Source organism: Pleurodeles waltl, chromosome 6 (assembly GCF_031143425.1).
Source record: "Pleurodeles waltl isolate 20211129_DDA chromosome 6, aPleWal1.hap1.20221129, whole genome shotgun sequence".
Taxonomy (NCBI): Eukaryota; Metazoa; Chordata; class Amphibia; order Caudata; family Salamandridae; genus Pleurodeles; species Pleurodeles waltl.
The window spans coordinates 1,538,404,377-1,538,432,237 of NC_090445.1; the positions used below are offsets into that span (position 1 = coordinate 1,538,404,377).

General features: G+C 47.4%; 1 protein-coding gene across 18 annotated transcripts in view; it reads right to left on the reverse strand.

Moving 5' to 3' along the window:
* The window catches only part of RERE (arginine-glutamic acid dipeptide repeats), a 798,532-nt gene that overhangs the window by 182,644 nt on the left and 588,027 nt on the right, over positions 1-27,861 (reverse strand). For all 18 annotated transcript variants that reach the window (XM_069241143.1, XM_069241141.1, XM_069241137.1 and 15 more), the window contains one exon: positions 22,519-22,599. In XM_069241143.1, the coding sequence (XP_069097244.1) occupies positions 22,519-22,599 (81 nt within the window). The remainder of the gene's footprint in view (positions 1-22,518; positions 22,600-27,861) is intronic.

Below are 27,861 nucleotides of genomic sequence, written 5' to 3' on the forward strand. Positions count from 1 at the left end.
GGGATTAGCAGCCTGATAGGCTGCTTGTAAGAGGCCAGTTAGTAACGGAGCAACATATTGTCCCCAGCGTTCTTCAGGCCATTGAGCTGACGACGCCACCCTTTCAAAGTTAGTAAAGAAAGTTCTCCCTCTTGATATTTCTGCAATACTGAGCTGGGAACGTTCGGGTGGACTTTACTAGCGGCAATGGTCTCGGTTAATTTTGTCATGGCCGTTTCGTGTACCAGCTGGTTATTTGCAAGAATGGTGGCCTGGCTTTTCAAGGCCGATTGTAAAGCCTCTCTGTCCTCTTTTGCTTCCCGTTGGTGAGCCTCCCATACCAGCTGCAAATGTCTTTGTCCTTCTGCTAGCTGTTTGATCATATCCTCGAGGGAAGGGTTGTCACTCATTGTGTACCCTGTTCGGTTGTCGTAGGGCCCCTAAGGATCCCCCTTCTGACACCACTGTGACAGACCGAACAAGATGAGGACAACTGAAACAAGAAGTTGTGGTGCTCAGGTAAGTGTTTTATTGTTCTCTAAACAAAAGGATAAATCAAGTGTGAGTTCGTTCTGCTGTTACTCTTAGTCTCTCGTGAAGTTCTTCTTGGAAATGATGTGTCTTTCCCCTTTCTTCTCTTTAGGTGGAAGCACTGTCAGTCTCTCGGACGTCCCATGTGGATATCGGAAAAGGAAATAAGGAAAACGAGGGTAAGTGGGACGTTAAGAGATACGTCTTTCTTATTAAATTTATCAGACTGGGGTAGACAACAAAGGGGAGGGGGTGGTGTCTGTGTGGAACAGAGGGAAAGTGCTTATTACTAATTTACTAGCGTGTTATTGTGTCCCTAGTGCTTCTTTGTGCCCTCCCACCTCTTTTCCCCATTCACCCTCTACCCCTTCCCTAGTTTCCTTCCCCAGTCCCCTTCCCTGCCGTGCACCCTTTATTGGCCCAGAAGGACCGTACCTTCGTAAGCCACGACCCTCCGGGGCCGTGGCGGGCGTTGAGGTGGTCCTCCCTGAGGTAGGTTTCAACACGGCTTCCTGGCTCCAGTTCTCCGTCCTCCAGGTGGTGTTCCCTCTCTTGGTCTCTCGTCACGCTTGCCGTCGGATCCCTTGCCTCGGTCTCCCTCCGTTCTTCGTCGTCTCCGTCTTCTTCCTCCTTGTCTCCGTTTCCTTCCTCCTCCTCCTTCCTCTCTCTTCTTGCCGGCTCCACCGGCTTTTCATGGGCGACGACGTCTTTCCCTGGCCAATCCGTGGCCGGGAAACCTATCCAGGTTTCCCTGGCAACGTCCTGACGCCGGCCTCCATCGGGACGCGTCTCCCCGGTAACAGGGAGACGCGGAGATGACGTGTTAGAGGAGTCCGATACGTCATCTCCGACCTCCCGTCTCGCGGTGATCGGGGTTACCCCGTCACACTGTCCTTGCAGCTGTATCTGCTGCGTCCATTGATGACCGTATCTGATTATTGGAGATACTTTGTCCTTCTTCTACCACTTGTTGTGCCCTTTTTTGAAACTCTTTGGGTAAGTGTTCTATGAAATGCTGCATTTCGTCCCAATGAGCTCTATCGTATCTTGCCAAAAGTGCTTGTGAATTGGCAATACGCCATTGGTTTGCTGCTTGTGCTGCAACTCTTTTACCCGCAGCATCAAATTTGCGACTCTCCTTGTCTGGAGGTGGTGCATCTCCCGAGGTATGAGAGTTTGCTCTCTTGCGAGCTGCCCCAAAAACCACAGAATCTGGTGTTAATTGCTGCTTAATATAAACAGGGTCTGTTGGTGGTGGCTTGTACTTTTTTTCCACCCTTGGAGTTATGGCTCTGCCTTTAACAGGCTCCTGAAATATTTGTTTTGAATGTTTTAGCATTCCTGGGAGCATAGGTAAGCTTTGGTATTGGCTATGAGTGGAGGAGAGTGTATTAAATAAAAAATCATCCTCAATTGGTTCTGAATGCAAGGTGACGTTCTGAAACGCAGCTGCCCTCGAGACCACCTGCGTGTAGGATGTACTGTCTTCAGGTGGCGACGGCCTTGTAGGGTAACAGTCTGGGCTGTTATCTGATACAGGAGCATCATAAAAGTCCCATGCATCAGGATCATCTTGACTCATTGCAGTATGAGTCGGAGATTGCATCAGTGGTGGAGTGGCTACCGGTGATGTGTGCATTGATGGTGGTGGAGATGGTGGTGGAGTTGTTTGTCTTGCCACCTTTGCCTGTGGCTGCTTGTCCTTTTCTTGAAAGGCAAGTCTTCTTTTCAACTTAATTGGGGGAAGAGTGCTTATTTTCCCTGTGTCTTTTTGAATGTGGAGCCTTCTTTGAGTGTAGTCTGGCTCAACAGATTGAAGTTCCTCTCCGAACTTATGTCCTTGCATCTGGGAGGACAATCCCTGTTCCTCTGTGTAGGAACCTGTTTTCAGTTCCGAGGCTGGATGTTTCGGAATCGAAATCTTTTTGGTCGCCTTTTTGGGCTCCGAGGCAACCTTCTTTATTTTCGGCGTCGCGGTTTCTCGGTGCCGAACCATTTCGGTGCCACTGTCTCGGTGCCGAATCTGTTCGGAGCCGCTGTCTCGGGCCCGAGATTGCTGTGTGGCGGTATCTCGACCGGAGTCGGATGACTTCGCCACATGCATGCTCTTTTTCGGTGCCGATGATCGGTCACCTATTTTTCGGGTTAAGCCATGGTGTAGGAAGTTGGCTCTGTATGTGCTATTTCAAAGTAAGGAATAGCATGCACAGAGTCCAAGGGTTCCCCTTAGAGGTAAAATAGTGGTAAAAATAGATAATACTAATGCTCTATTTTGTGGTAGTGAGGTCGAGCAGTAGGCTTATCCAAGGAGTAGTGTTAAGCATTTGTTGTACATACACATAGACAATAAATGAGGTACACACACTGTAGGAAGTTGGCTCTGTATGTGCTATTTCAAAGTAAGGAATAGCATGCACAGAGTCCAAGGGTTCCCCTTAGAGGTAAAATAGTGGTAAAAAGAGATAATACTAATGCTCTATTTTGTGGTAGTGTGGTCGAGCAGTAGGCTTATCCAAGGAGTAGTGTTAAGCATTTGTTGTACATACACATAGACAATAAATGAGGTACACACACTCAGAGACAAATCCAGCCAATAGGTTTTGTTATAGAAAAATATATTTTCTTAGTTTATTTTAAGAACCACAGGTTCAAATTTAACATGTAATATCTTGTTTGAAAGGTATTGCAGGTAAGTACATTAGGAACTTTGAATCATTTCAATTGCATGCATACTTTTCAAGTTATTCACAAATCGCTACTTTAAAAGTGGACACTTAGTGCTATTTTCACAGTTCCTGGGGGAGGTAAGTTTTTGTTAGTTTTACCAGGTAAGTAAGACACTTAAAGGGTTCAGTTCTTGGTCCAAGGTAGCCCACCGTTGGGGGTTCAGAGCAACCCCAAAGTTACCACACCAGCAGCTCAGGGCCGGTCAGGTGCAGAGTTCAAAGTGGTGCCCAAAACGCATAGGCTTCAATGGAGAGAAGGGGGTGCCCCGGTTCCGGTCTGCTTGCAGGTAAGTACCCGCGTCTTCGGAGGGCAGACCAGGGGGGTTTTGTAGGGCACCGGGGGGGACACAAGCCCACACAGAAATTTCACCCTCAGCGGCGCGGGAGCGGCCGGGTGCAGTGTTAGAACAAGCGTTGGGTTCGCAATGGAAGTCAATGAGAGATCAAGGGATCTCTTCAGCGCTGCAGGCAGGCAAGGGGGGGCTTCCTCGGGGAAACCTCCACTTGGGCAAGGGAGAGGGACTCCTGGGGGTCACTTCTGCAGTGAAAGTCCGGTCCTTCAGGTCCTGGGGGCTGCGGGTGCAGGGTCTTTTCCAGGCGTCGGGACTTAGGTTTCAGAGAGTCGCGGTCAGGGGAAGCCTCGGGATTCCCTCTGCAGGCGGCGCTGTGGGGGCTCAGGGGGGACAGGTTTTGGTACTCACAGTCGTAGAGTAGTCCGGGGGTCCTCCCTGAGGTGTTGGTTCTCCACCAGCCGAGTTGGGGTCGCCGGGTGCAGTGTTGCAAGTCTCACGCTTCTTGCGGGGAGATTGCAGGGTTCTTTAAAGCTGCTTCTTTGGCTAAAGTTGCAGTCTTTTTGGAGCAGGTCCGCTGTCCTCGGGAGTTTCTTGTCGTCGTCGAAGCAGGGCAGTCCTCAGAGGATTCAGAGGTCGCTGGTCCCTTTGGAAGGCGTCGCTGGAGCAGAGTTCTTTGGAAGGCAGGAGACAGGCCGGTGAGTTTCTGGAGCCAAGGCAGTTGTTGTCTTCTGGTCTTCCTCTGCAGGGGTTTTCAGCTAGGCAGTCCTTCTTCTTCTTGTTGCAGGAATCTAATTTTCTAGGGTTCAGGGTAGCCCTTAAATACTAAATTTAAGGGCGTGTTTAGGTCTGGGGGGTTAGTAGCCAATGGCTACTAGCCCTGAGGGTGGGTACACCCTCTTTGTGTCTCCTCCCAAGGGGAGGGGGTCACAATCCTAACCCTATTGGGGGAATCCTCCATCTGCAAGATGGAGGATTTCTAAAAGTTAGAGTCACCTCAGCTCAGGACACCTTAGGGGCTGTCCTGACTGGCCAGTGACTCCTCCTTGTTATTCTCATTATTTTCTCCGGCCTTGCCGCCAAAAGTGGGGGCCGGGGCCGGGGCCGGAGGGGGCGGGCAACTCCACTAGCTGGAGTGTCCTGCGGTGCTGTGACAAAGGGGTGAGCCTTTGAGGCTCACCGCCAGGTGTTACAGCTCCTGCCTGGGGGAGGTGTTAGCATCTCCACCCAGTGCAGGCTTTGTTACTGGCCTCAGAGTGACAAAGGCACTCTCCCCATGGGGCCAGCAACATGTCTCTAGTGTGGCAGGCTGCTGGAACTAGTCAGCCTACACAGATAGTCGGTTAAGTTTCAGGGGGCACCTCTAAGGTGCCCTCTGGGGTGTATTTTGCAATAAAATGTACACTGGCATCAGTGTGCATTTATTGTGCTGAGAAGTTTGATACCAAACTTCCCAGTTTTCAGTGTAGCCATTATGGTGCTGTGGAGTTCGTGTAAAACAGACTCCCAGACCATATACTCTTATGGCTACCCTGCACTTACAATGTCTAAGGTTTTGCTTAGACACTGTAGGGGCACAGTGCTCATGCACTGGTACCCTCGCCTATGGTATAGTGCACCCTGCCTTAGGGCTGTAAGGCCTGCTAGAGGGGTGTCTTACCTATACTGCATAGGCAGTGAGAGGCTGGCATGGCACCCTGAGGGGAGTGCCATGTCGACTTACTCATTTTGTTCTCACTAGCACACACAAGCTGGTAAGCAGTGGGTCTGGGCTGAGTGAGGGGTCTCTAGGGTGGCATAATACATGCTGCAGCCCTTAGAGACCTTCCCTGGCATCAGGGCCCTTGGTACCAGAGGTACCAGTTACAAGGGACTTAGCTGGATGCCAGGGTGTGCCAATTGTGGGATCAATGGTACATTTTAGGTGAAAGAACACTGGTGCTGGGGCCTGGTTAGCAGGGTCCCAGTACACTTCTCAGTCAAGTCAGCATCAGTATCAGGCAAAAAGTGGGGGGTAACTGCAACAGGGAGCCATTTCTTTACACACACTCAGAGACAAATCCAGCCAATAGGTTTTGTTATAGAAAAATATCTTTTCTTAGTTTATTTTAAGAACCACAGGTTCAAATTTAACATGTAATATCTTGTTTGAAAGGTATTGCAGGTAAGTACATTAGGAACTTTGAATCATTTCAATTGCATGTATACTTTTCAAGTTATTCACAAATTGCTACTTTAAAAGTGGACACTTAGTGCAATTTTCACAGTTCCTGGGGTAGGTAAGTTTTTGTTAGTTTTACCAGGTAAGTAAGAATCTTACAGGGTTCAGTTCTTGGTCCAAGGTAGCCCACCGTTGGGGGTTCAGAGCAACCCCAAAGTTACCACACCAGCAGCTCAGGGCCGGTCAGGTGCAGAGTTCAAAGTGGTACCCAAAACGCATAGGCTTCAATGGAGAGAAGGGGGTGCCCCGGTTCCGGTCGGCTTGCAGGTAAGTACCCGCGTCTTCGGAGGGCAGACCAGGGGGGTTTTGTAGGGCACCGGGGGGGGGACACAAGCCCACACAGAAATTTCACCCTCAGCGGCGCGGGGGCGGCCGGGTGCAGTGTTAGAACAAGCGTCGGGTTCGCAATGTAAGTCAATGAGAGATCAAGGGATCTCTTCAGCGCTGCAGGCAGGCAAGGGGGGGCTTCCTCGGAGAAACCTCCACTTGGGCAAGGGAGAGGGACTCCTGGGGGTCACTTCTGCAGTGAAAGTCCGGTCCTTCAGGTCCTGGGGGCTGCGGGTGCAGGGTCTTTTCCAGGCGTCGGGACTTAGGTTTCAAAGAGTCGCGGTCAGGAGAAGCCTCGGGATTCCCTCTGCAGGCGGCGCTGTGGGGGCTCAGGGGGGACAGGTTTTGGTACTCACAGTCGTAGAGTAGTCCGGGGGTCCTCCCTGAGGTGTTGGTTCTCCACCAGCCGAGTCGGGGTCGCCGGGTGCAGTGTTGCAAGTCTCACGCTTCTTGCGGGGAGTTGCAGGGGTCTTTAAATCTGCTCCTTTGGATAAAGTTGCAGTCTTTTTGGAGCAGGTCCGCTGTCCTCGGGAGTTTCTTGTCGTCGTCGAAGCAGGGCAGTCCTCAGAAGATTCAGAGGTCGCTGGTCCCTTTGGAAGGCGTCGCTGGAGCAGAGTTCTTTGGAAGGCAGGAGACAGGCCGGTGAGTTTCTGGAGCCAAGGCAGTTGTTGTCTTCTGGTCTTCCTCTGCAGGGGTTTTCAGCTAGGCAGTCCTTCTTCTTGTAGTTGCAGGAATCTAATTTTCTAGGGTTCAGGGTAGCCCTTAAATACTAAATTTAAGGGCGTGTTTAGGTCTGGGGGGTTAGTAGCCAATGGCTACTAGCCCTGAGGGTGGGTACACCCTCTTTGTGCCTCCTCCCAAGGGGAGGGGGTCACAATCCTAACCCTATTGGGGGAATCCTCCATCTGCAAGATGGAGGATTTCTAAAAGTTAGAGTCACCTCAGCTCAGGACACCTTAGGGGCTGTCCTGACTGGCCAGTGACTCCTCCTTGTTATTCTCATTATTTTCTCCGGCCTTGCCGCCAAAAGTGGGGGCCGGGGCCGGAGGGGGCGGGCAACTCCACTAGCTGGAGTGTCCTGCGGTGCTGTGACAAAGGGGTGAGCCTTTGAGGCTCACCGCCAGGTGTTACAGCTCCTGCCTGGGGGAGGTGTTAGCATCTCCACCCAGTGCAGGCTTTGTTACTGGCCTCAGAGTGACAAAGGCACTCTCCCCATGGGGCCAGCAACATGTCTCTAGTGTGGCAGGCTGCTGGAACTAGTCAGCCTACACAGATAGTCGGTTAAGTTTCAGGGGGCACCTCTAAGGTGCCCTCTGGGGTGTATTTTGCAATAAAATGTACACTGGCATCAGTGTGCATTTATTGTGCTGAGAAGTTTGATACCAAACTTCCCAGTTTTCAGTGTAGCCATTATGGTGCTGTGGAGTTCGTGTAAAACAGACTCCCAGACCATATACTCTTATGGCTACCCTGCACTTACAATGTCTAAGGTTTTGCTTAGACACTGTAGGGGTACAGTGCTCATGCACTGGTACCCTCACCTATGGTATAGTGCACCCTGCCTTAGGGCTGTAAGGCCTGCTAGAGGGGTGTCTTACCTATACTGCATAGGCAGTGAGAGGCTGGCATGGCACCCTGAGGGGAGTGCCATGTCGACTTACTCGTTTTGTCCTCACTAGCACACACAAGCTGGCAAGCAGTGTGTCTGTGCTGAGTGAGAGGTCTCCAGGGTGGCATAAGACATGCTGCAGCCCTTAGAGACCTTCCTTGGCATCAGGGCCCTTGGTACTAGAAGTACCAGTTACAAGGGACTTATCTGGATGCCAGGGTCTGCCAATTGTGGATACAAAAGTACAGGTTAGGGAAAGAACACTGGTGCTGGGGCCTGGTTAGCAGGCCTCAGCACACTTTCAATTGTAAACATAGCATCAGCAAAGGCAAAAAGTCAGGGGGCAACCATGCCAAGGAGGCATTTCCTTACACAACCCCCCCCCCCCAAACGAAAGAGGATGAGACTAACCTTTCCCAACAGAGTCTTCATTTTCTAAGTGGAAGAACCTGGAAAGGCCATCTGCATTGGCATGGGCAGTCCCAGGTCTGTGTTCCACTATAAAGTCCATTCCCTGTAGGGAGATGGACCACCTCAACAGTTTTGGATTTTCACCTTTCATTTGCATCAGCCATTTGAGAGGTCTGTGGTCAGTTTGAACTAGGAAGTGAGTCCCAAAGAGGTATGGTCTCAGCTTCTTCAGGGACCAAACCACAGCAAAGGCCTCCCTCTCAATGGCACTCCAACGCTGCTCCCTGGGGAGTAACCTCCTGCTAATGAAAGCAACAGGCTGGTCAAGGCCATCATCATTTGTTTGGAACAAAACTGCCCCTATCCCATGTTCAGAGGCATCTGTCTGCACAATGAACTGCTTAGAATAATCTGGAGCTTTTAGAACTGGTGCTGAGCACATTGCTTGTTTCAGGGTGTCAAAGGCCTGTTGGCATTCCACAGTCCAGTTCACTTTCTTGGGCATTTTCTTGGAGGTGAGTTCAGTGAGGGCTGTCACAATGGATCCATATCCCTTCACAAACCTCCTGTAATACCCAGTCAAGCCAAGGAATGCCCTGACTTGAGTCTGGGTTTTTGGAGCTACCCAGTCCAGAATAGTCTGGATCTTGGGTTGGAGTGGCTGAACTTGGCCTCCACCTACAAGGTGGCCCAAGTAAACCACAGTTCCCTGCCCTATCTGGCATTTGGATGCCTTGATAGAGAGGCCTGCAGATTGCAGAGCCTTCAAAACCTTCTTCAGGTGGACCAGGTGATCCTGCCAGGTGGAGCTAAAGACAGCAATATCATCAAGATAAGCTGTGCTAAAGGACTCCAAGCCAGCAAGGACTTGATTCACCAACCTTTGGAAGGTGGCAGGGGCATTCTTTAAACCAAAGGGCATAACAGTAAACTGATAATGCCCATCAGGTGTGGAGAATGCTGTTTTCTCTTTTGCTCCAGGTGCCATTTTTATTTGCCAGTACCCTGCTGTCAAGTCAAAGGTACTTAAGAATTTGGCAGCACCTAATTTGTCTATGAGCTCATCAGCTCTAGGAATTGGATGGGCGTCTGTCTTGGTGACAGAGTTGAGCCCTCTGTAGTCCACACAAAACCTCATCTCTTTCTTTCCATCTTTGGTGTGAGGTTTGGGGACTAAGACCACTGGGCTAGCCCAGGGGCTGTCAGAGCGCTCAATTACTCCCAATTCCAGCATCTTGTGGACTTCCACCTTGATGCTTTCCTTAACATGGTCAGACTGTCTAAAGATTTTGTTTTTGACAGGCATGCTGTCTCCTGTGTCCACATCATGGGTACACAGGTGTGTCTGACCAGGGGTTAGGGAGAAGAGTTCAGGAAACTGTTGTAGGACTCTCCTACAATCAGCTTGCTGTTGGCAAGAGAGGGTGTCTGAGTAGATCACTCCATCTACTGAGCCATCTTTTGGGTCTGATGACAGAAGATCAGGGAGAGGTTCACTCTCTGCCTCCTGATCCTCATCTGTTACCATCAACAGATTTACATCAGCCCTGTCATGGAAGAGCTTAAGGCGGTTCACATGGATCACCCTCTTGGGGCTCCTGCTTGTGCCCAGGTCCACCAGGTAGGTGACCTGACTCTTCCTTTCTAGCACTGGGTAAGGGCCACTCCATTTGTCCTGAAGTGCCCTGGGAGCCACAGGCTCCAGAACCCAGACTTTCTGCCCTGGTTGGAACTCAACCATTGCAGCCTTTTGGTCATACCAAAACTTCTGGAGCTGTTGGCTGGCCTCAAGGTTTTTGCTTGCCTTTTCCATGTACTCTGCCATTCTAGAGCGAAGGCCAAGTACATAGTCCACTATGTCCTGTTTAGGCTCATGAAGAGGTCTCTCCCAGCCTTCTTTAACAAGAGCAAGTGGTCCCCTTACAGGGTGGCCAAACAGAAGTTCAAAGGGTGAGAAACCTACTCCCTTCTGTGGCACCTCTCTGTAAGCGAAAAGCAGACATGGCAAGAGGACATCCCATCTCCTTTTGAGCTTTTCTGGGAGCCCCATGATCATGCCTTTTAATGTCTTGTTGAATCTCTCAACTAAGCCATTAGTTTGTGGATGGTATGGTGTAGTGAATTTGTAAGTCACCCCACACTCATTCCACATGTGTTTTAGGTATGCTGACATGAAGTTGGTACCTCTGTCAGACACCACCTCCTTAGGGAAACCCACTCTGGTAAAGATACCAATGAGGGCCTTGGCTACTGCAGGGGCAGTAGTCGACCTAAGGGGAATAGCTTCAGGATACCTAGTAGCATGATCCACTACTACTAGGATGTACATATTTCCTGAGGCTGTGGGAGGTTCTAGTGGACCAACTATGTCCACACCCACTCTTTCAAAGGGGACCCCCACCACTGGAAGTGGAATGAGGGGGGCCTTTGGGTGCCCACCTGTCTTACCACTGGATTGACAGGTGGGGCAGGAGAGGCAAAACTCCTTAACCTTCTGGGACATATTGGGCCAGTAGAAGTGGTTGACTAACCTCTCCCACGTCTTGGTTTGTCCCAAATGCCCAGCAAGGGGAATATCATGGGCTAAGGTCAGAATAAACTCTCTGAACGACTGAGGCACTACCACTCTCCTAGTGGCACCAGGTTTGGGGTCTCTGGCCTCAGTGTACAGGAGTCCATCTTCCCAATAGACCCTATGTGTTCCATTTTTCTTGCCCTTGGACTCTTCAGCAGCTTGCTGCCTAAGGCCTTCAAGAGAGGGACAGGTTTCTTGTCCCTTACACAGCTCCTCCCTTGAGGGTCCCCCTGGGCCTAAGAGCTCAACCTGATAAGGTTCAAGCTCCAAAGGCTCAGTTCCCTCAGAGGGCAGAACTTCTTCCTGAGAAGAGAGGTTCTCTTTTTCTGACTGTGTTGCAGTTGGTTTCCCAACTGACTTTCCTTTTCTCTTGGTAGGCTGGGCCATTTTTCCAGACTCCAGCTCTACTTTTTCACCCTGTGCCTTGCATTGTGCTCTTGTTTTTACACACACCAGTTCAGGGATACCCAGCATGGCTGCATGGGTTTTTAGTTCTACCTCAGCACATGCTGAGGACTCCAGGTCATTTCCAAGCAGACAGTCTACTGGGATGTTTGAGGAGACCACCACCTGTTTCAGGCCATTGACCCCTCCCCATTCTAAAGTTACCATTGCCATGGGATGTGCTTTAGTCTGATTGTCAGCGTTGGTGACTGTATAAGTTTTTCCAGTCAGGTATTGGCCAGGGGAAACCAGTTTCTCTGTCACCATGGTGACACTGGCACCTGTATCCCTCAGGCCCTCTACACTTGTCCCATTAATAAAGAGCTGCTGCCTGTATTTTTGCATGTTAGGCGGCCAGGCAGCTAGTGTGGCTAAATCCACCCCACCCTCAGAGTCTAGAGTAGCTTCAGTGTGGACCCTGATTTGCTCTGGGCACACTGTTGATCCCACTTGGAGACTAGCCATTCCAGTGTTACCTGGATTGGAGTTTGGAGTGGAACTTTTCTTGGGACAGGCCTTGTCTCCAGTTTGGTGTCCAGACTGACTACAGTTTCGACACCAGGCCTTTTTGGGATCAAAGTTTTTACCCTTGTACCCAGGATTGTTTTGTGAAGAGGTTCTGGGCCCACCCTCCTGTGCAGGTTTTTGGGGGCCTATAGAAGACTCTTTACTATTTTTATTTTTGGTTGTCTCACCACCTTTCCCCTGGGGAGGTTTTGTGACCCCTTTCTTTTGGTCACCCCCTGTGGAAGTTTTGGACACCCTAGTCTTGACCCAATGGTCCGCCTTCTTTCCCAATTCTTGGGGAGAAATTGGTCCTAGGTCTACCAGATGCTGATGCAGTTTATCATTGAAACAATTACTTAACAGGTGTTCTTTCACAAATAAATTGTACAGCCCATCATAATTACTTACACCACTGCCTTGAATCCAACCATCTAGTGTTTTTACTGAGTAGTCTACAAAGTCAACCCAGGTCTGGCTCGAGGTTTTTTGAGCCCCCCTGAATCTAATCCTATACTCCTCAGGGTACCCTTCATGAGGTCATAAGATTCTGCATCTTTTCCAGAGAGTGTGAGGAGTCTATCCCTACACTTTCCTGTGAACATTTCCCAAAGGAGAGCACCCCAGTGAGATCTGTTCACTTTTCTGGTTACACAAGCCCTCTCAAAAGCTGTGAACCATTTGGTGATGTCATCACCATCTTCATATTTAGTTACAATCCCTTTGGGGATTTTCAACATGTCAGGAGAATCTCTGACCCTATTTATGTTGCTGCCACCATTGATGGGTCCTAGGCCCATCTCTTGTCTTTCCCTTTCTATGGCTAGGATCTGTCTTTCCAAAGCCAATCTTTTGGCCATCCTGGCTAACTGGATGTCCTCTTCACTGGAGTTATCCTCAGTGATTTCAGAGTTGTTGGTCCCTCCTATGAGGGAACCTGCATCTCTGACTATTATTTGTGGAGTCAGGGCTTGAGAAGCCCTGCTCTCCCTAAGTAGGACTGGAGGGGGGGAATTTCCCTCCAAGTCACTATCTTCATCCTCTGAGTTGCCATCCTCAGAGGGGTTGGCTTTTTCAACCTCTGCCAAAAGCTCCTGGAGCTGTACTTTGGTAGGTTTCGAGCCCATTGTTATTTTCTTTAGTTTACAGAGTGACCTTAGCTCTCTCATCTGTAGATGGAGGTAAGGTGTGGTGTCGAGTTCCACCACATTCACATCTGTGCTAGACATTATGCTTCTAAAAGTTGGAATACTTTTTAAGAAACTAAAACTGGTTCTAGAATCTAATTCAAACTTTTAACAAACTTTTAAACTCTAAAAGAAATGCTAACAGGGACTAACACAAGGCCCTAGCAGGACTTTAAAGAATTTAGAAAACTTTTCAAATTGCAAAAATCAATTTCTAATGACAATTTTGGAATTTGTCGTGTGATCAGGTATTGGCCGAGTAGTCCAGCAAATGCAAAGTCTTGTACCCCACCGCTGATCCACCAATGTAGGAAGTTGGCTCTGTATGTGATATTTCAAAGTAAGGAATAGCATGCACAGAGTCCAAGGGTTCCCCTTAGAGGTAAAATAGTGGTAAAAATAGATAATACTAATGCTCTATTTTGTGGTAGTGTGGTCGAGCAGTAGGCTTATCCAAGGAGTAGTGTTAAGCATTTGTTGTACATACACATAGACAATAAATGAGGTACACACACTCAGAGACAAATCCAGCCAATAGGTTTTGTTATAGAAAAATATCTTTTCTTAGTTTATTTTAAGAACCACAGGTTCAAATTTAACATGTAATATCTTGTTTGAAAGGTATTGCAGGTAAGTACATTAGGAACTTTGAATCATTTCAATTGCATGTATACTTTTCAAGTTATTCACAAATAGCTACTTTAAAAGTGGACACTTAGTGCAATTTTCACAGTTCCTGGGGGAGGTAAGTTTTTGTTAGTTTTACCAGGTAAGTAAGACACTTACAGGGTTCAGTTCTTGGTCCAAGGTAGCCCACCGTTGGGGGTTCAGAGCAACCCCAAAGTTACCACACCAGCAGCTCAGGGCCGGTCAGGTGCAGAGTTCAAAGTGGTGCCCAAAACGCATAGGCTTCAATGGAGAGAAGGGGGTGCCCCGGTTCCGGTCGGCTTACAGGTAAGTACCCGCGTCTTCGGAGGGCAGACCAGGGGGGTTTTGTAGGGCACCGGGGGGGACACAAGCCCACACAGAAATTTCACCCTCAGCGGCGCGGGGGCGGCCGGGTGCAGTGTTAGAACAAGCGTCGGGTTCGCAATGTAAGTCAATGAGAGATCAAGGGATCTCTTCAGCGCTGCAGGCAGGCAAGGGGGGGCTTCCTCGGGGAAACCTCCACTTGGGCAAGGGAGAGGGACTCCTGGGGGTCACTTCTGCAGTGAAAGTCCGGTCCTTCAGGTCCTGGGGGCTGCGGGTGCAGGGTCTTTTCCAGGCGTCGGGACTTAGGTTTCAAAGAGTCGCGGTCAGGGGAAGCCTCGGGATTCCCTCTGCAGGCGGCGCTGTGGGGGCTCAAGGGGGACAGGTTTTGGTACTCACAGTCGTAGAGTAGTCCGGGGGTCCTCCCTGAGGTGTTGGTTCTCCACCAGCCGAGTCGGGGTCGCCGGGTGCAGTGTTGCAAGTCTCACGCTTCTTGCGGGGAGTTGCAGGGGTCTTTAAATCTGCTCCTTTGGATAAAGTTGCAGTCTTTTTGGAGCAGGTCCGCTGTCCTCGGGAGTTTCTTGTCGTCGTCGAAGCAGGGCAGTCCTCAGAAGATTCAGAGGTCGCTGGTCCCTTTGGAAGGCGTCGCTGGAGCAGAGTTCTTTGGAAGGCAGGAGACAGGCCGGTGAGTTTCTGGAGCCAAGGCAGTTGTTGTCTTCTGGTCTTCCTCTGCAGGGGTTTTCAGCTAGGCAGTCCTTCTTGTAGTTGCAGGAATCTAATTTTCTAGGGTTCAGGGTAGCCCTTAAATACTAAATTTAAGGGCGTGTTTAGGTCTGGGGGGTTAGTAGCCAATGGCTACTAGCCCTGAGGGTGGGTACACCCTCTTTGTGCCTCCTCCCAAGGGGAGGGGGTCACAATCCTAACCCTATTGGGGGAATCCTCCATCTGCAAGATGGAGGATTTCTAAAAGTTAGAGTCACCTCAGCTCAGGACACCTTAGGGGCTGTCCTGACTGGCCAGTGACTCCTCCTTGTTATTCTCATTATTTTCTCCGGCCTTGCCGCCAAAAGTGGGGGCCGGGGCCGGAGGGGGCGGGCAACTCCACTAGCTGGAGTGTCCTGCGGTGCTGTGACAAAGGGGTGAGCCTTTGAGGCTCACCGCCAGGTGTTACAGCTCCTGCCTGGGGGAGGTGTTAGCATCTCCACCCAGTGCAGGCTTTGTTACTGGCCTCAGAGTGACAAAGGCACTCTCCCCATGGGGCCAGCAACATGTCTCTAGTGTGGCAGGCTGCTGGAACTAGTCAGCCTACACAGATAGTCGGTTAAGTTTCAGGGGGCACCTCTAAGGTGCCCTCTGGGGTGTATTTTGCAATAAAATGTACACTGGCATCAGTGTGCATTTATTGTGCTGAGAAGTTTGATACCAAACTTCCCAGTTTTCAGTGTAGCCATTATGGTGCTGTGGAGTTTGTGTAAAACAGACTCCCAGACCATATACTCTTATGGCTACCCTGCACTTACAATGTCTAAGGTTTTGCTTAGACACTGTAGGGGTACAGTGCTCATGCACTGGTACCCTCACCTATGGTATAGTGCACCCTGCCTTAGGGCTGTAAGGCCTGCTAGAGGGGTGTCTTACCTATACTGCATAGGCAGTGAGAGGCTGGCATGGCACCCTGAGGGGAGTGCCATGTCGACTTACTCGTTTTGTCCTCACTAGCACACACAAGCTGGCAAGCAGTGTGTCTGTGCTGAGTGAGAGGTCTCCAGGGTGGCATAAGACATGCTGCAGCCCTTAGAGACCTTCCTTGGCATCAGGGCCCTTGGTACTAGAAGTACCAGTTACAAGGGACTTATCTGGATGCCAGGGTCTGCCAATTGTGGATACAAAAGTACAGGTTAGGGAAAGAACACTGGTGCTGGGGCCTGGTTAGCAGGCCTCAGCACACTTTCAATTGTAAACATAGCATCAGCAAAGGCAAAAAGTCAGGGGGCAACCATGCCAAGGAGGCATTTCCTTACACATGGCCTGTTGGCGGTGGCGTCCCCTGGGCTTTTGTTGTCTTTCTTCAGGATCGAGCTCGTCCTGGAGTCGACGCCCATGCGCAAAAGAGCCGAAATGGGAGGAGTTCCTCGATCTCGTGACTCGAAAAGACTTCTTCGAAGAAAAACAACTTGTAACACTCCGAGCCCAACACCAGATGGCGGGATGTGCACAGCACGTGTATCTGCAGCTACACATGCCACCGAACATATATATATATATATGGAAAATGTCACTTACCCAGTGTACATCTGTTCGTGGCATGAGACGCTGCAGATTCACATGCTGTGCATATCCTGCCATCTAGTGTTGGGCTCGGAGTGTTACAAGTTGTTTTTCTTCGAAGAAGTCTTTTCGAGTCACGAGATCGAGGGACTCCTCCCCTTTCGGCTCCATTGCGCATGGGCGTCGACTCCATCTTAGATTGTTTTCCCCGCAGAAGGTGAGGTAGGAGTTGTGTATATAGTAATAGTGCCCATGCAATGGAGTAAGTATGTATGTACATAATGTGACAAAAGTGATGAATTTACAAATTTACAAATGTACAAGTTTAATTTCAGTCAACTTATAACGGCTACAGGCTCCCGGGGAGGTGGGAGGGCGCATGTAAATCTGCAGCGTCTCATGCCACGAACAGATGTACACTGGGTAAGTGACATTTTCCGTTCAATGGCATGTGTAGCTGCAGATACACATGCTGTGCATAGACTAGTAAGCAGTTATCTCCCCAAAAGCGGTGGTTTAGCCTGTAGGAGTTGAAGTTGTTTGAAATAATGTTCTTAATACTGCTTGTCCTACTGTGGCTTGTTTGTTGTTAACACATCCACGCTGTAATGTTTAGTAAATGTATGAGGCGTAGACCATGTGGCTGCCTTACAGATTTCTGTCATTGGTATATTTCCTAGAAAGACCATGGTGGCACCTTTATTTCTAGTGGAGTGTGCTTTTGGTGTAATAGGCAGTTCTCTCTTTGCCTTCATATAACAGGTTTGAATACATTTAACTATCCATCTGGCAATGCCTTGTTTGGATATTGGATTCCCTGCATGAGGTTTTTGGAAAGCTACAAACAATTGTTTTGTTTTGCGAATTTGTTTGGTTCTATCAATGTAGTACATTAGTGCTCTTTTTATGTCTAATGTATGTAATGCTCTTTCAGCTACAGAATCTGGTTCTGGAAAGAACACTGGGAGTTCCACTGTTTGATTTAAGTGGAACGGTGATATGACTTTTGGCATAAATTTGGGATTTGTGCGTAGAACTACTTTAGGTTTGTGTATTTGTATAAAGGATTCTTGTATGGTAAAGGCTTGTATTTTACTCACTCTTCTGAGGGATGTGATAGCTATTAGAAAGGCTACTTTCCAGGTTAAGTATTTCATTTCACAAGAGTGCATGGGTTCGAATGGTGGACCCATGAGTTCCGTTAATACAAAATTGAGGTTCCACGAATGAACTGGTGGTGTTCTTGGTGGAATGATCCTTTTTAGACCCTCCATAAATGCTTTTATGACTGGGATTCTAAATAGTGAAGTTGAATGTGTAATTTGCAGATATGCTGAAATTGCTGTGAGATGTATTTTAATGGACGAAAAAGCTAAGTTAGATTTTTGTAAGTGTAGTAAGTAGCTTACAATGTCTCTTGCGGACGCGTGTAATGGTTGAATTGGATTATTTTGACAGTAATAAACAAATCGTTTCCATGTGTATCTACAGCGACAGATGCCATCGAACGATCTAGGTATCCGAATTCTAAGACTTCAGGTCTATTTGCGGTGTTCCCCACTTTTGGAAGTAGGTTTGCAGTATCTGTGGATGAATCTCCCATTCGTGGATCTGTTGGTGATCTCGACTGAGATTGTCTGCCAATTGGTTTTGAATTCCTGGGATGTATTGCGCTATTAGGCGAATGTGATTGTGAATCGCCCAATGCCAAATCTTCTGTGCTAAGAGACACAGTTGTGATGAGTGTGTGCCTCCCTGCTTGTTTAAGTAATAAATTGTTGTCATGTTGTATGTTTTGACAAGAATGGGTTTGTGGGTTATTAGCGGTTGAAATGCTTTCAACGTTAGAAACACTGCTAGTAGTTCTAGCTGATTTATGTGAAGTTGGTTCTGCTGAGTGTCCCATTGTCCCTGGATGCTGTGTTGGTTGAGATGTGCTCCCCACCCGACCATGGAAGCATCTGTTGTGATTACGTATTGAGACACTGGGTCTTGGAAACTCCACCCTTGGTTTAAATTGACAGGATTCCACCGTTGAAGCGAGGTGTGTTCGGCAGTCTATCAACACTAGATCTTGAAGTTGACCCTGTGCTTGTGTCCATTGTGTTGCTAGGCACTGTTGTAAGGGCCGCATGTGTAATCTTGCGTTTGGGATAATGGCTATGCATGAGGACATCATGCCTAGTAGTTTCATCACTAATTTTACCTGATACTTTTGGTTTGGGTGAATGCTTTGTATAACGTTTTTGGAATGCTTGTACCCTTTGTGGACTTGGAGTGGCAATCCCTTTTTTTATGTGGATTGTTGCTCCTAAGTATTGTTGTAGAACCCTAGTTTGTGAAGGGTTTCTATGACGTATTTTGTGTGGTGAAGACACTGTTTCTGGGTGTTGTTTTGATTAACCAATCGTCTAGGTACAGGAATACGTGTATGTGCTGTCTTCTGATATGTGCCGCTACTACTGCAAGGCATTTTGTAAATACCCTTGGTGCTGTTGTTATTCCGAATGGTAACACTTTGAACTTGTAATGTACTCCTTGGAATACAAACCTTAAGTATTTCCTGTGTGAAGGATGTATGGGTATATGGAAGTACGCATCTTTGAGATCTAATGTTGTCATGTAGTCTTGTTGTTTAAGCAAGGGGATTACGTCTTGAAGTGTTACCATGTGAAAGTGATCTGATTTGATGTAAAGGTTTAGTGTTCTGAGATCTAATATCGGTCTTAGAGTTTTGTCCTTTTTGGGTATGAGAAAGTACAGGGAGTAAACCCCTGTCCCTTTTTGATGACTGGGTACTAGTTCTATTGCCTCTTTTTGTAACAACGCTTGGACTTCTATCTGTAATAGATCCATGTGTTGTTTGGACATGTTGTGTGTTTTTGGCGGCACATTTGGTGGTAATTGTAGGAATTCTATGCAATAGCCATGTTGGATGATGGCTAGGACCCACGAGTCCGTTGTTATTTCCTCCCAATTTTGGTAAAAATCTGTAAGTCTCCCCCCCCCCCCCACTGGTGTTACGTGTTGGGGATTTGTGACACTGAAGTCACTGTTTGTTTTGAGGGGTCTTGGGACTTTGGAACTTCCCTCTAGTCTTAGGGAACTGTCCCCCTCTGTATTTTCCCCGAAAACCTCCTCTCTGATAATGGCTATGGTATGTGGGCCTGGTTTGTGAAGTTGAGGGTTCTGTTGTTTGAGCCCGAAACCCCCCTCTAAATTGTGTCTTCCTAATAGTGCCTCTGCTCTGTGGGGAGTAGAGCGTGCCCATGGCCTTGGCCGCATCTGTATCTTTTTTCAACTTCGATAGCAGTGTCCACTTCCGGCCCTAACAACTGCTGTCCATTAAAAGGCATATTAAGCACAGCCTGTTGGATTTCGGGCTTGAATCCTGAGGTGCGCAGACATGCATGTCTCCGAATTGTCACAGCTGTATTTACAGTTCTTGCAGCTGTGTCTGCTGCGTCCATTGCTGAACGTATCTGGTTATTTGAGATACTTTGGCCTTCTTCTACCACCTGTTGTGCACGTTTTTGGAATTCTTTGGGCAGATGTTCAATAAAGTGTTGCTTTTCGTCCCAGTGGGCTCTGTCATATCTTGACAGCAAAGCCTGTGAATTCGCAATGCGCCAATGATTGGCTGCTTGTGCGGCCACTCTTTTTTCCGCTGCGTCGAACTTGCGACTTTCTTTGTCGGGTGGTGGTGCATCTCCGGAGGTGTGTGAATTCGCCCTTTTATGTGCTGCGCCAACTACTACGGAGTCCAGTGTCAGTTGCTGCGTAATGTACATAGTGTCTGTTGGTGGAGGCTTGTACTTTTTCTCCACCCTAGGAGTAATAGCCCTGCCTTTCACGGGTTCTTGAAATATTTCCTTTGCGGGTTTCAACATTCCCGGTAGCATTGGAAGACTCTGCATGCTGAACCTATCGAAGATGACTTTTTATTTAATACTCTGTCATCCACACATAGTCAGTACCAGTGTGACGTTGTGAAAAGCAGCTGCTCTGGACACCACCTGCGTGTAAGCAGTACTGTCTTCAGGTGGTGATGGTCTTGCTGGGTAACAGTCAGGACTGTTATCTGACACAGGCGCATCATAAAGATCCCATGCATCTGGGTCATCTTGGGTCATGCTTGTGTGTGTTGGAGACTGCACCCTCGGTGGGCTAGCGATTGGTGATGATTGCGGTGAACGTTGAGGTGATGGTGGCGGAGTTACTTGTTTTGCCACCTTTGCTTGTGGTGGTTTATCCTTCTCTTGGAAAGCCAGTTTCCTTTTCATCCTTATAGGAGGGAGAGTTCTTATCTTCCCTGTCTCCTTTTGGATATGGAGCCTTCTCTGTGTATAATCTGGCTCCCCTGCCTCTAGTTCCTGTCCGAATTTATGGATTTGCATTTGTGTGGAAAAGCCTTGCTCCTCGGTGTAGGAACTTGTTTTCGGCTCTGAAGCCGGATGTTTTGGGATCAAAACCTTTTCCACCATCTTTTTCGGCTCCGAAGCCACTTTTTTGTGTTTCGGTGTTCCGATCTCTCAGTGCCGAGTTGTTTTGGTGCCGGTATCTCAATGTCGAGATTGTTCTGACCCGGTGTCTCTGGGTCGAGTCTTTTCTGTGCCGGTATTTTGACCGGAGTCGGATGACTTTGACACATGCGTGCCTTTTTTCGGTGCCGATGGACGGTCACCGATTTTTTGGGTTAAGCCATGGCCTGCCGGCGGTGGCGTCCCCTGGGCTTTGATGAATTTACCGTGAGTTTTGGCTGGGACGGTTTTCGGCGTCTGTTCTGTTTCGGCCTCGTCCGAGTCAGCAATGGAGAAGGTTTCTTCTTCCTCCAAGTGTTGGTGTCCTGACGGCACCGACGCCATTTGAAGTCTTCTCGCTCTCCGGTCCCTCAGCGTTTTCCTCAATCGAAATGCTCGTCAGGCCTCACAGGTATCCTCTTTGTGTTCGGGAGACAAACACAAATTACAGACCAAATGTTGATCTGTGTAAGGATACTTGTTGTGGCATTCGGGGCAGAAGCAGAATGGGGTCCATTCCATTAGTCTTGTCGACGCACGTGGTAGGGCCGACCAGGCCCCACCGGGGAACCGAAACCCCGAAGGGCCACCGGAGCTCTTCAAAATTCGGTGTCGATCTGTGTTAACTAACCCGATACCGAACGCAAACAATACAGTCAAATTTTTCCGATATCTAACTAATTTTCCGAACCGAAACACGGAGCATAGAGGAACACGTCCGAACCCGATGGCGGAAAGAAAACAATCTAAGATGGAGTCGACGCCCATGCGCAATGGAGCCGAAAGGGGAGGAGTCCCTCGATCTTGTGGCTCGAAAAGACTTCTTCGAAGAAAAACAACTTGTAACACTCCGAGCCCAACACTAGATTGCGGGATATGCACAGCATGTGTATCTGCAGCTACACATGCCATCAAACATATATATATACACACACATTTATATCCTACTGACATATAGGGACACTGATCCTTCGCGGAACCCAAAATCAAGGCACTGATTGGCTGTCCACAACCTGAAAGGAAAGTTGCAGCCACCATTTTGTCTCTCAGCTTGGCCCCGGGGAGAAATTATAAATGAACACAAATCACATACGGTGTCAGGATAGTGGTCTCGGGACCCCATAGGAAACATGGCGGGGGTCTCTGAGGGACCCCTTATGGGCAAAAAATTGACAAATTATTTTTGGGGGGCTGATTTGCAGATCTACCGTGCCACTCAGTCTGACCCCCAGGTGTAAAATCGCAAAGCATCCGCAAGTCTGTAGGCCAGTAAATACATTTTATTTTGTTTGAATGCACCCACTCACATAGCAAACCCCTGGTGATGGCTGTATTAACGTATGGCAATTATATATTACTTTACATTAAAAAAACAAAGGATTGATGGACGTTATCATTAGTTTCACATTTTACCTACACAAAAACAAATTCAGCAGTTAGTTATACTTATAGTCATACTTATCTGAAGAAGCTATAAATCGTCCAGTTAATTAACATTAGGCCACGAGTTATAGCTTAACTATAAATGTAACTTAACTGCTGAATTTCTATGTTTTTTTGAGGGTGAAACGTGAACCTAACAATAACTCTCTCTCTTCCTATATACACATATATATATCTATACATACACACACCCACATATATATATATATATATACATACATACACACACCTAATATATATACTATGTAAATTACACTGTGGTGAGGCATTTTCTTGTTTTTGTAATGTATGTGGTTGGAGGGCACTAAGTGAAAGATCACCTGCTCTGCAAATTTTGCGAATTAGACTTTAATGTAAATGTAACTGACTATTTTGAGGAATTACAGTCACTTGTGGAGAAACGTATATTGTGCTTCTATTAAACAGCGACTTGACTGGGTTCCTTCTGGGGACTGTGAAGCTCAACCGGAAGGATATCTATTTGGCTGCCCAAGCAAATACCCGCAGATCTTACCGTTTCCTTGGTGGGCAGAAGCTCCTTCCTGATGCGAAAAAAGTTCTTGCCATATTGTCGCAGGCCTTTGATGAAGCGTTTCTGTAGAAAGAACCAAAGAGTTAGAAAGCAGAAGAGCAGTTATATACATACTAGGATCCTGAAAGAGAGTGGCAGACAATTTACCTCATCAAATGGGACTATGGGGAGGACTCAGTTAAAAAACAAGCGCTGGCAAGGCTAGTAGGTCATGCCTATACATTGTGTTAAACAATTTTTGAACGGGTTGGCAAATTTCGTATACAGTGAATTTGTGTACTTGTAAAATAGGACAATCGCCCGCTTAACTTCTTCAGGGCGGGCGATCGAGGGCCAGGAAACACCCACTAGACACCAGGGATTTCACTTTAGTTTTTTTGGGGGGGGTGGGGCCCTCTCAGGGGCAATTCTTTTTAATGAAAAGTAGGTTTACCCCTGGGAGGGCACAAATCCCTCCATACCACTGGGTGGAAAAAAAAAATACTACAAAAAATAAATAAAAAAATTACTGACAGGGGGCAATTCTTTTTTTTTAACATCTGTATGGTTTCCCTTGGGGCCACTATGGCCCCCAAGGAAACCTAAGAGCTGGGGAAAAAAAAAAAAAAAAAAATATATATATATATATATATATATATATATATATATATATATATATATGTATGTATGTATATATATTCACCACCAGTTCTCTTGCAGTTGCAGCTTGCGTCTTCAAAGCAATGCACATACTTCAACTGACGCGTTTCAACTGCAGCTTTTAGGCAGCAATAAAAAAAGTAAAGTAACTCTTTGATTAGGTTTCTGCTACAAAAGGATCTGACTTGTCTAGTGGCAGTTTTGATGCCATAATGCAGCGCAGAAGGTTTATATGCCTACTGCAAGGATCAAAACTGTATTATATGTGAATAGCTGAGAGGATTAGTAAAGCCAGCCATTACCTGCACTATAATACAAATGAAATGTATGTGTGAAAGGGGCTATGGAGAGATGAAATGCATTTTTGCTGGGTGGTAGTGAGGGAATCGGAGGAGGTAATGGGAGTGGGAGAACCAATAATGATTGTTCGACTGGGCACTAGAGGTGCTAAAGACTGTGACTATTGGTATGTGACAAGGTGAAGTAATAGTGTGTCTTTTTTGTTTTGAGTGTCTTGAGAGAACATACTGGTTGAGGGAGGAAGCGAAGGTAAGGTGACATCTACTATTGCATTTATCTCACACACACCCACCAGCAATTTTGGGACTGTCTACGTAGGCTAGTGTTTTACAGCAACAGTTTAGCCGGTAGCAAAGATGGCATCTAGTTGGATGACTGCTGCTCATGCCCTAACCCGGGTTATAGAGGACAGCTCGGACGTAGGATCAGGGACTGAGACAGCATCTGGGGGGTAGGACAATGGGGCAGACTCTGGGAGTGATTTTTCAGTCACAGGAGTCCAATTCGATAACTCCTCTTCCAGTGATTGTGAGAGAGGTGATGAGAACAGTCCTGCTGTCCCTTTGCAAGCACAGTCTGTGCAGCGTGACAATAGCGGGTTAGCCCAACCCAGAGAGCAGATGCATGCGGCGGCAAGCACAGAGAGAGTGCTCTCTTGGGAGCTCCCCAATTTATTTCAGCCCCAAATTCCACCTCCCGAATCGTATTGTAGAGACATCAAAATTATCTATCAAAACACAACCTGGTTTTGTAAGGCAGGCACCTTCGTTTTTGGTCCTGGGCTCGGCGGCCATATACGGAAACCTACCAAACCCAGACATTTCTGGAAACTAGACATCCGGGGAGGTCCACAGAGGAGTGACTTGTGTGGATTCCCCAAAGTTTTCTTACCCAGAATAACCTGCAAAGCTCAAATGTTGAATAAAAACTTTTTTCTTGCATTTCTGTCACTCAAACTACAGGAATATGCTGGGATCCACAAAAATTCCTACCACCTAGTGTTTTCCCACCTGTCCTGATAAAAACTCTACCCCACTTGAGTGCCTGTACCTAGTGCCTGTATCAGGAATAGATCACCCCAGAGTCAACAGTTACCCTCATGTAAGGACCAACATTGACGTTGTGTGATTTATTCCTGACGTTAGGCCTACCCACACAAGTGAGGTACCATTTTTATCGGGAGTCTTGGGGGAATGCTGGGTGGAAGGAAGTTTGTGTCTCCCCTCAGATTCCAGAACTTTGCAGCACCTAAATCTGAGGAAAAAAGTGTTTTTTTTTGCCAAATTGTGAGGGTTGCAAAGGATTCTGGGTATCAGAACCTGGTGGGAGCCCCACAAGTCCCCCCATTCTTAATTCCCCTAGATTTCTATTTTCCAAATATGTATAGGTTTGCTAGGTTCTGGCTGAGCTAGAGACCAAAATCCACAGCTAGGCACTTTGCAAAAAAACAGGTCTGCTTTTTTTCGGGAAAATGTGATGAGTTCATGTTGTGTTTTGGGGCATTTCCTGTCGCGGGCACTAGGCCTACCAACACAAGAGCGGTACCATTTTTATTGGGAGACTTGGGGGGAGTGCTGGGTGGAAGGAAATTTGTGGCTTCTCTCAGATTCCAGAACTTTTCATCACCAAAATGTGAGGTAAAAATGCCTGAAAACACAATGTGGACACATCACATTTTGCCAAAGAAAACAGAGCTGTTTTTTGCAAAGTGCCTAGCTGTGGATTTTGGCCTCTAGCTCAGCCGGCACCTAGGGAAACCTACCAAACCTGCGCATTTTTGAAAACTAGACACCAAGGGGAATCCAAGATAGGGTGACCTGTGGGGCTCTCACTAGGTTCTGTTACCCAGAATCCTTTGCAAACCTCAAAATTTGGCAAACAAAAAAAAACAAAAAAAAAAACACTTTTTCCTCGTATTTCGGTGACAAAGTTCTGGAGTCTGATAGGAGCCACAAATGTCCTACCACCCAGCGTTCCCCCAAGTCTCCCAATAAAAATTGTACCTCACTTTTGTGGGTAGGCCAGTTCGAAAAAAAAAATATTTATGCTAACAAGTGCAGCAGAATTTTTATTTGTATAGATAAGACAATGCAGGGTGGTAGGAATTTTGTGGATTCCTGCAGATTCTGGAAGGTTCTGTAGTGTGGTTAGTTTTACGTATACTTTGCGCATTAGCTTCAGGCTTTAGGCCTTTGTGCACTTTGCCCTGAATGTATTTTATTCATTTGCTGACAGCTTAGAGCCTCTGTGCACTTTGCTCTAAATGCTTTTTATTAGGCTTCGTACTGTTATTTTTCAAATAGCCAGTTCTACGGTGTTGTTTTTTATTCATTTTACACTGTTTTGCCTACTTCAGCACTGGAGTTCTTCATAACATATTCATTCTGTGCTTCAGTCAAGGATACAATCTGGTACATTGCCGATAGACGTGGTAGGAGTTTAGATTTGGCATTCCTGCGTAGGGACATTTTGTGATCACGATGACATGTTAGTTATAAAATCACTTCCTTGTCCCAATACATGCAGAGGGAGATTCCGACCAGAGACCCACAGCTAGACGCTAGACGCTGACTGCCTCGTTGCAGATGCTGAACCAGATCACAGGCCTTTGCTCAGGTATGAGGGCTTATGTCTCCCAAGGGGTTCAAAAAGGCAAGCTAGAAGCTTAACATGCTGTGCTCTAAATAGAACAAGCAGAGGGAGAGTAGAAACCGTTAGGCAATATGATAGCTTTGTTCTTATGTTTTACTCTCCTGGTGACTATTTCAATCCTACTATGTTGTATTGTTCTGGTTATTGCGGCTCACGCCTTATTATCTAAAATACAGTCGTTTTATTAAAACATTATATAAAACTTATACTGTCTTTGTCATTTGTATATGAGACCATATTGTATATGAGAGAGTTGGTTTGGATCTGAGTGACCACGACTTCCCTGAGAAGTTCCAAAGATGTCATGCGCTCGGCTGCCTAATCATTTCTTCCCCCTGGGAGAAATGAAGCACTGCTAGTTAGCCGGAGCAAAAACCGGATTTAGGGTGACAGAGTTCTTTACAAGTGGGTCAGACTCAGTCCCCCACACCGTTATCGATCCTGCTGCCTAGAAATCCAGTAGTCTCATTTAGGATAATGAGAGCCCACGCGACATGGCGCCGGCAACGATTGGTCGGGCTCTAATGTTTAGGTCCGACTGACACTCTCTGTCTCATATATATTTTGACTCCTCGGTTCCGTATGCGGAGACGTCCGTGGGGCTGAGGGTTTCCGCCACCACGGGATAGGTACGTCCTATTGCTTAGTGGTTGGTTGTTCAAGCTTGAACTTTGAAAGGAAAAACCCCGATATTGGTGTGCCTTCTCTGACCTAGAGCTATTTTTTTTACAAATGGCGAATCCTAATGTAGCAATCAATATGCGTCACCCGCTCACAGGACATCTGATAGCACATGGACTGACAGTCCAGGGGGGTCCAGTCACACTTGTGGTGGACGCCCATGCAGCCTATAGAACAGAACTATTTTATTCTTGGGTCATATTTCCAGCAGCTGATTAGGGTACAAATACTTTTCACGAATACACTGTTGCGAATGTCACTGGACAATACCGGGCTTACGCTTACTTAGAGATACCTCTATCTTATCAAGAACACCATAATTGGCTTGATGGCGCCCTCCCACATACAGTAGCACAAGTGAGGTTAGGTCTGTTGAGTAATGATGGTCCGACCTGGCCTTTATTGGCTACTTACACACCATATCCTGCGGTTGCAAATTTGTCAGTGGCTGATGTGCGTCGTTTATATATAGACTTAGCAACAACATACAGAAGATTGGTTCAGTTTGTGATGCAGACATTAAATACTAATGCAGCGCGTGCTGCTCCGGCGCACCCACAAGCAGTGGTTGCGGGAATCAATCCGGCCACTGTACACTCAGTTATGGGCAAGGTACCGGCTAAACGTGAGGAGACTCCATTTTGGCTGGCGCAAAAAATGAATACGCTGGAAGCAGTATTTCCCCATACGGGACCTCAGGATAAACATAGAATTTTGACGATGTGTTTGCCGTATGGGATGGTTCCTCCGGTGGACCTTTGTAATACTTGGGGCACGGTGTTTGCTGCGCTCTACACTACAGCACACGGTACACCGACTTTGGCTAATTTACCGGAAGTGCTTAAACAAATTCAAGATGAATATGGAGCTGCCCCTGCCTTAGATTTGGGCATGCAGTTGATGGGCAATTTTGCTGCAGTTTCTTCTATTATTTTGAGTAATCTCAAGGGAGAGGCAGTAGCACTAGCCTTGCGAATGCGTCTTCGGGATGTTCCGCAGATTAATCAAGAGCGGGAACTTCCGAGAATAATAGCTGAGACATATTCAAGTATT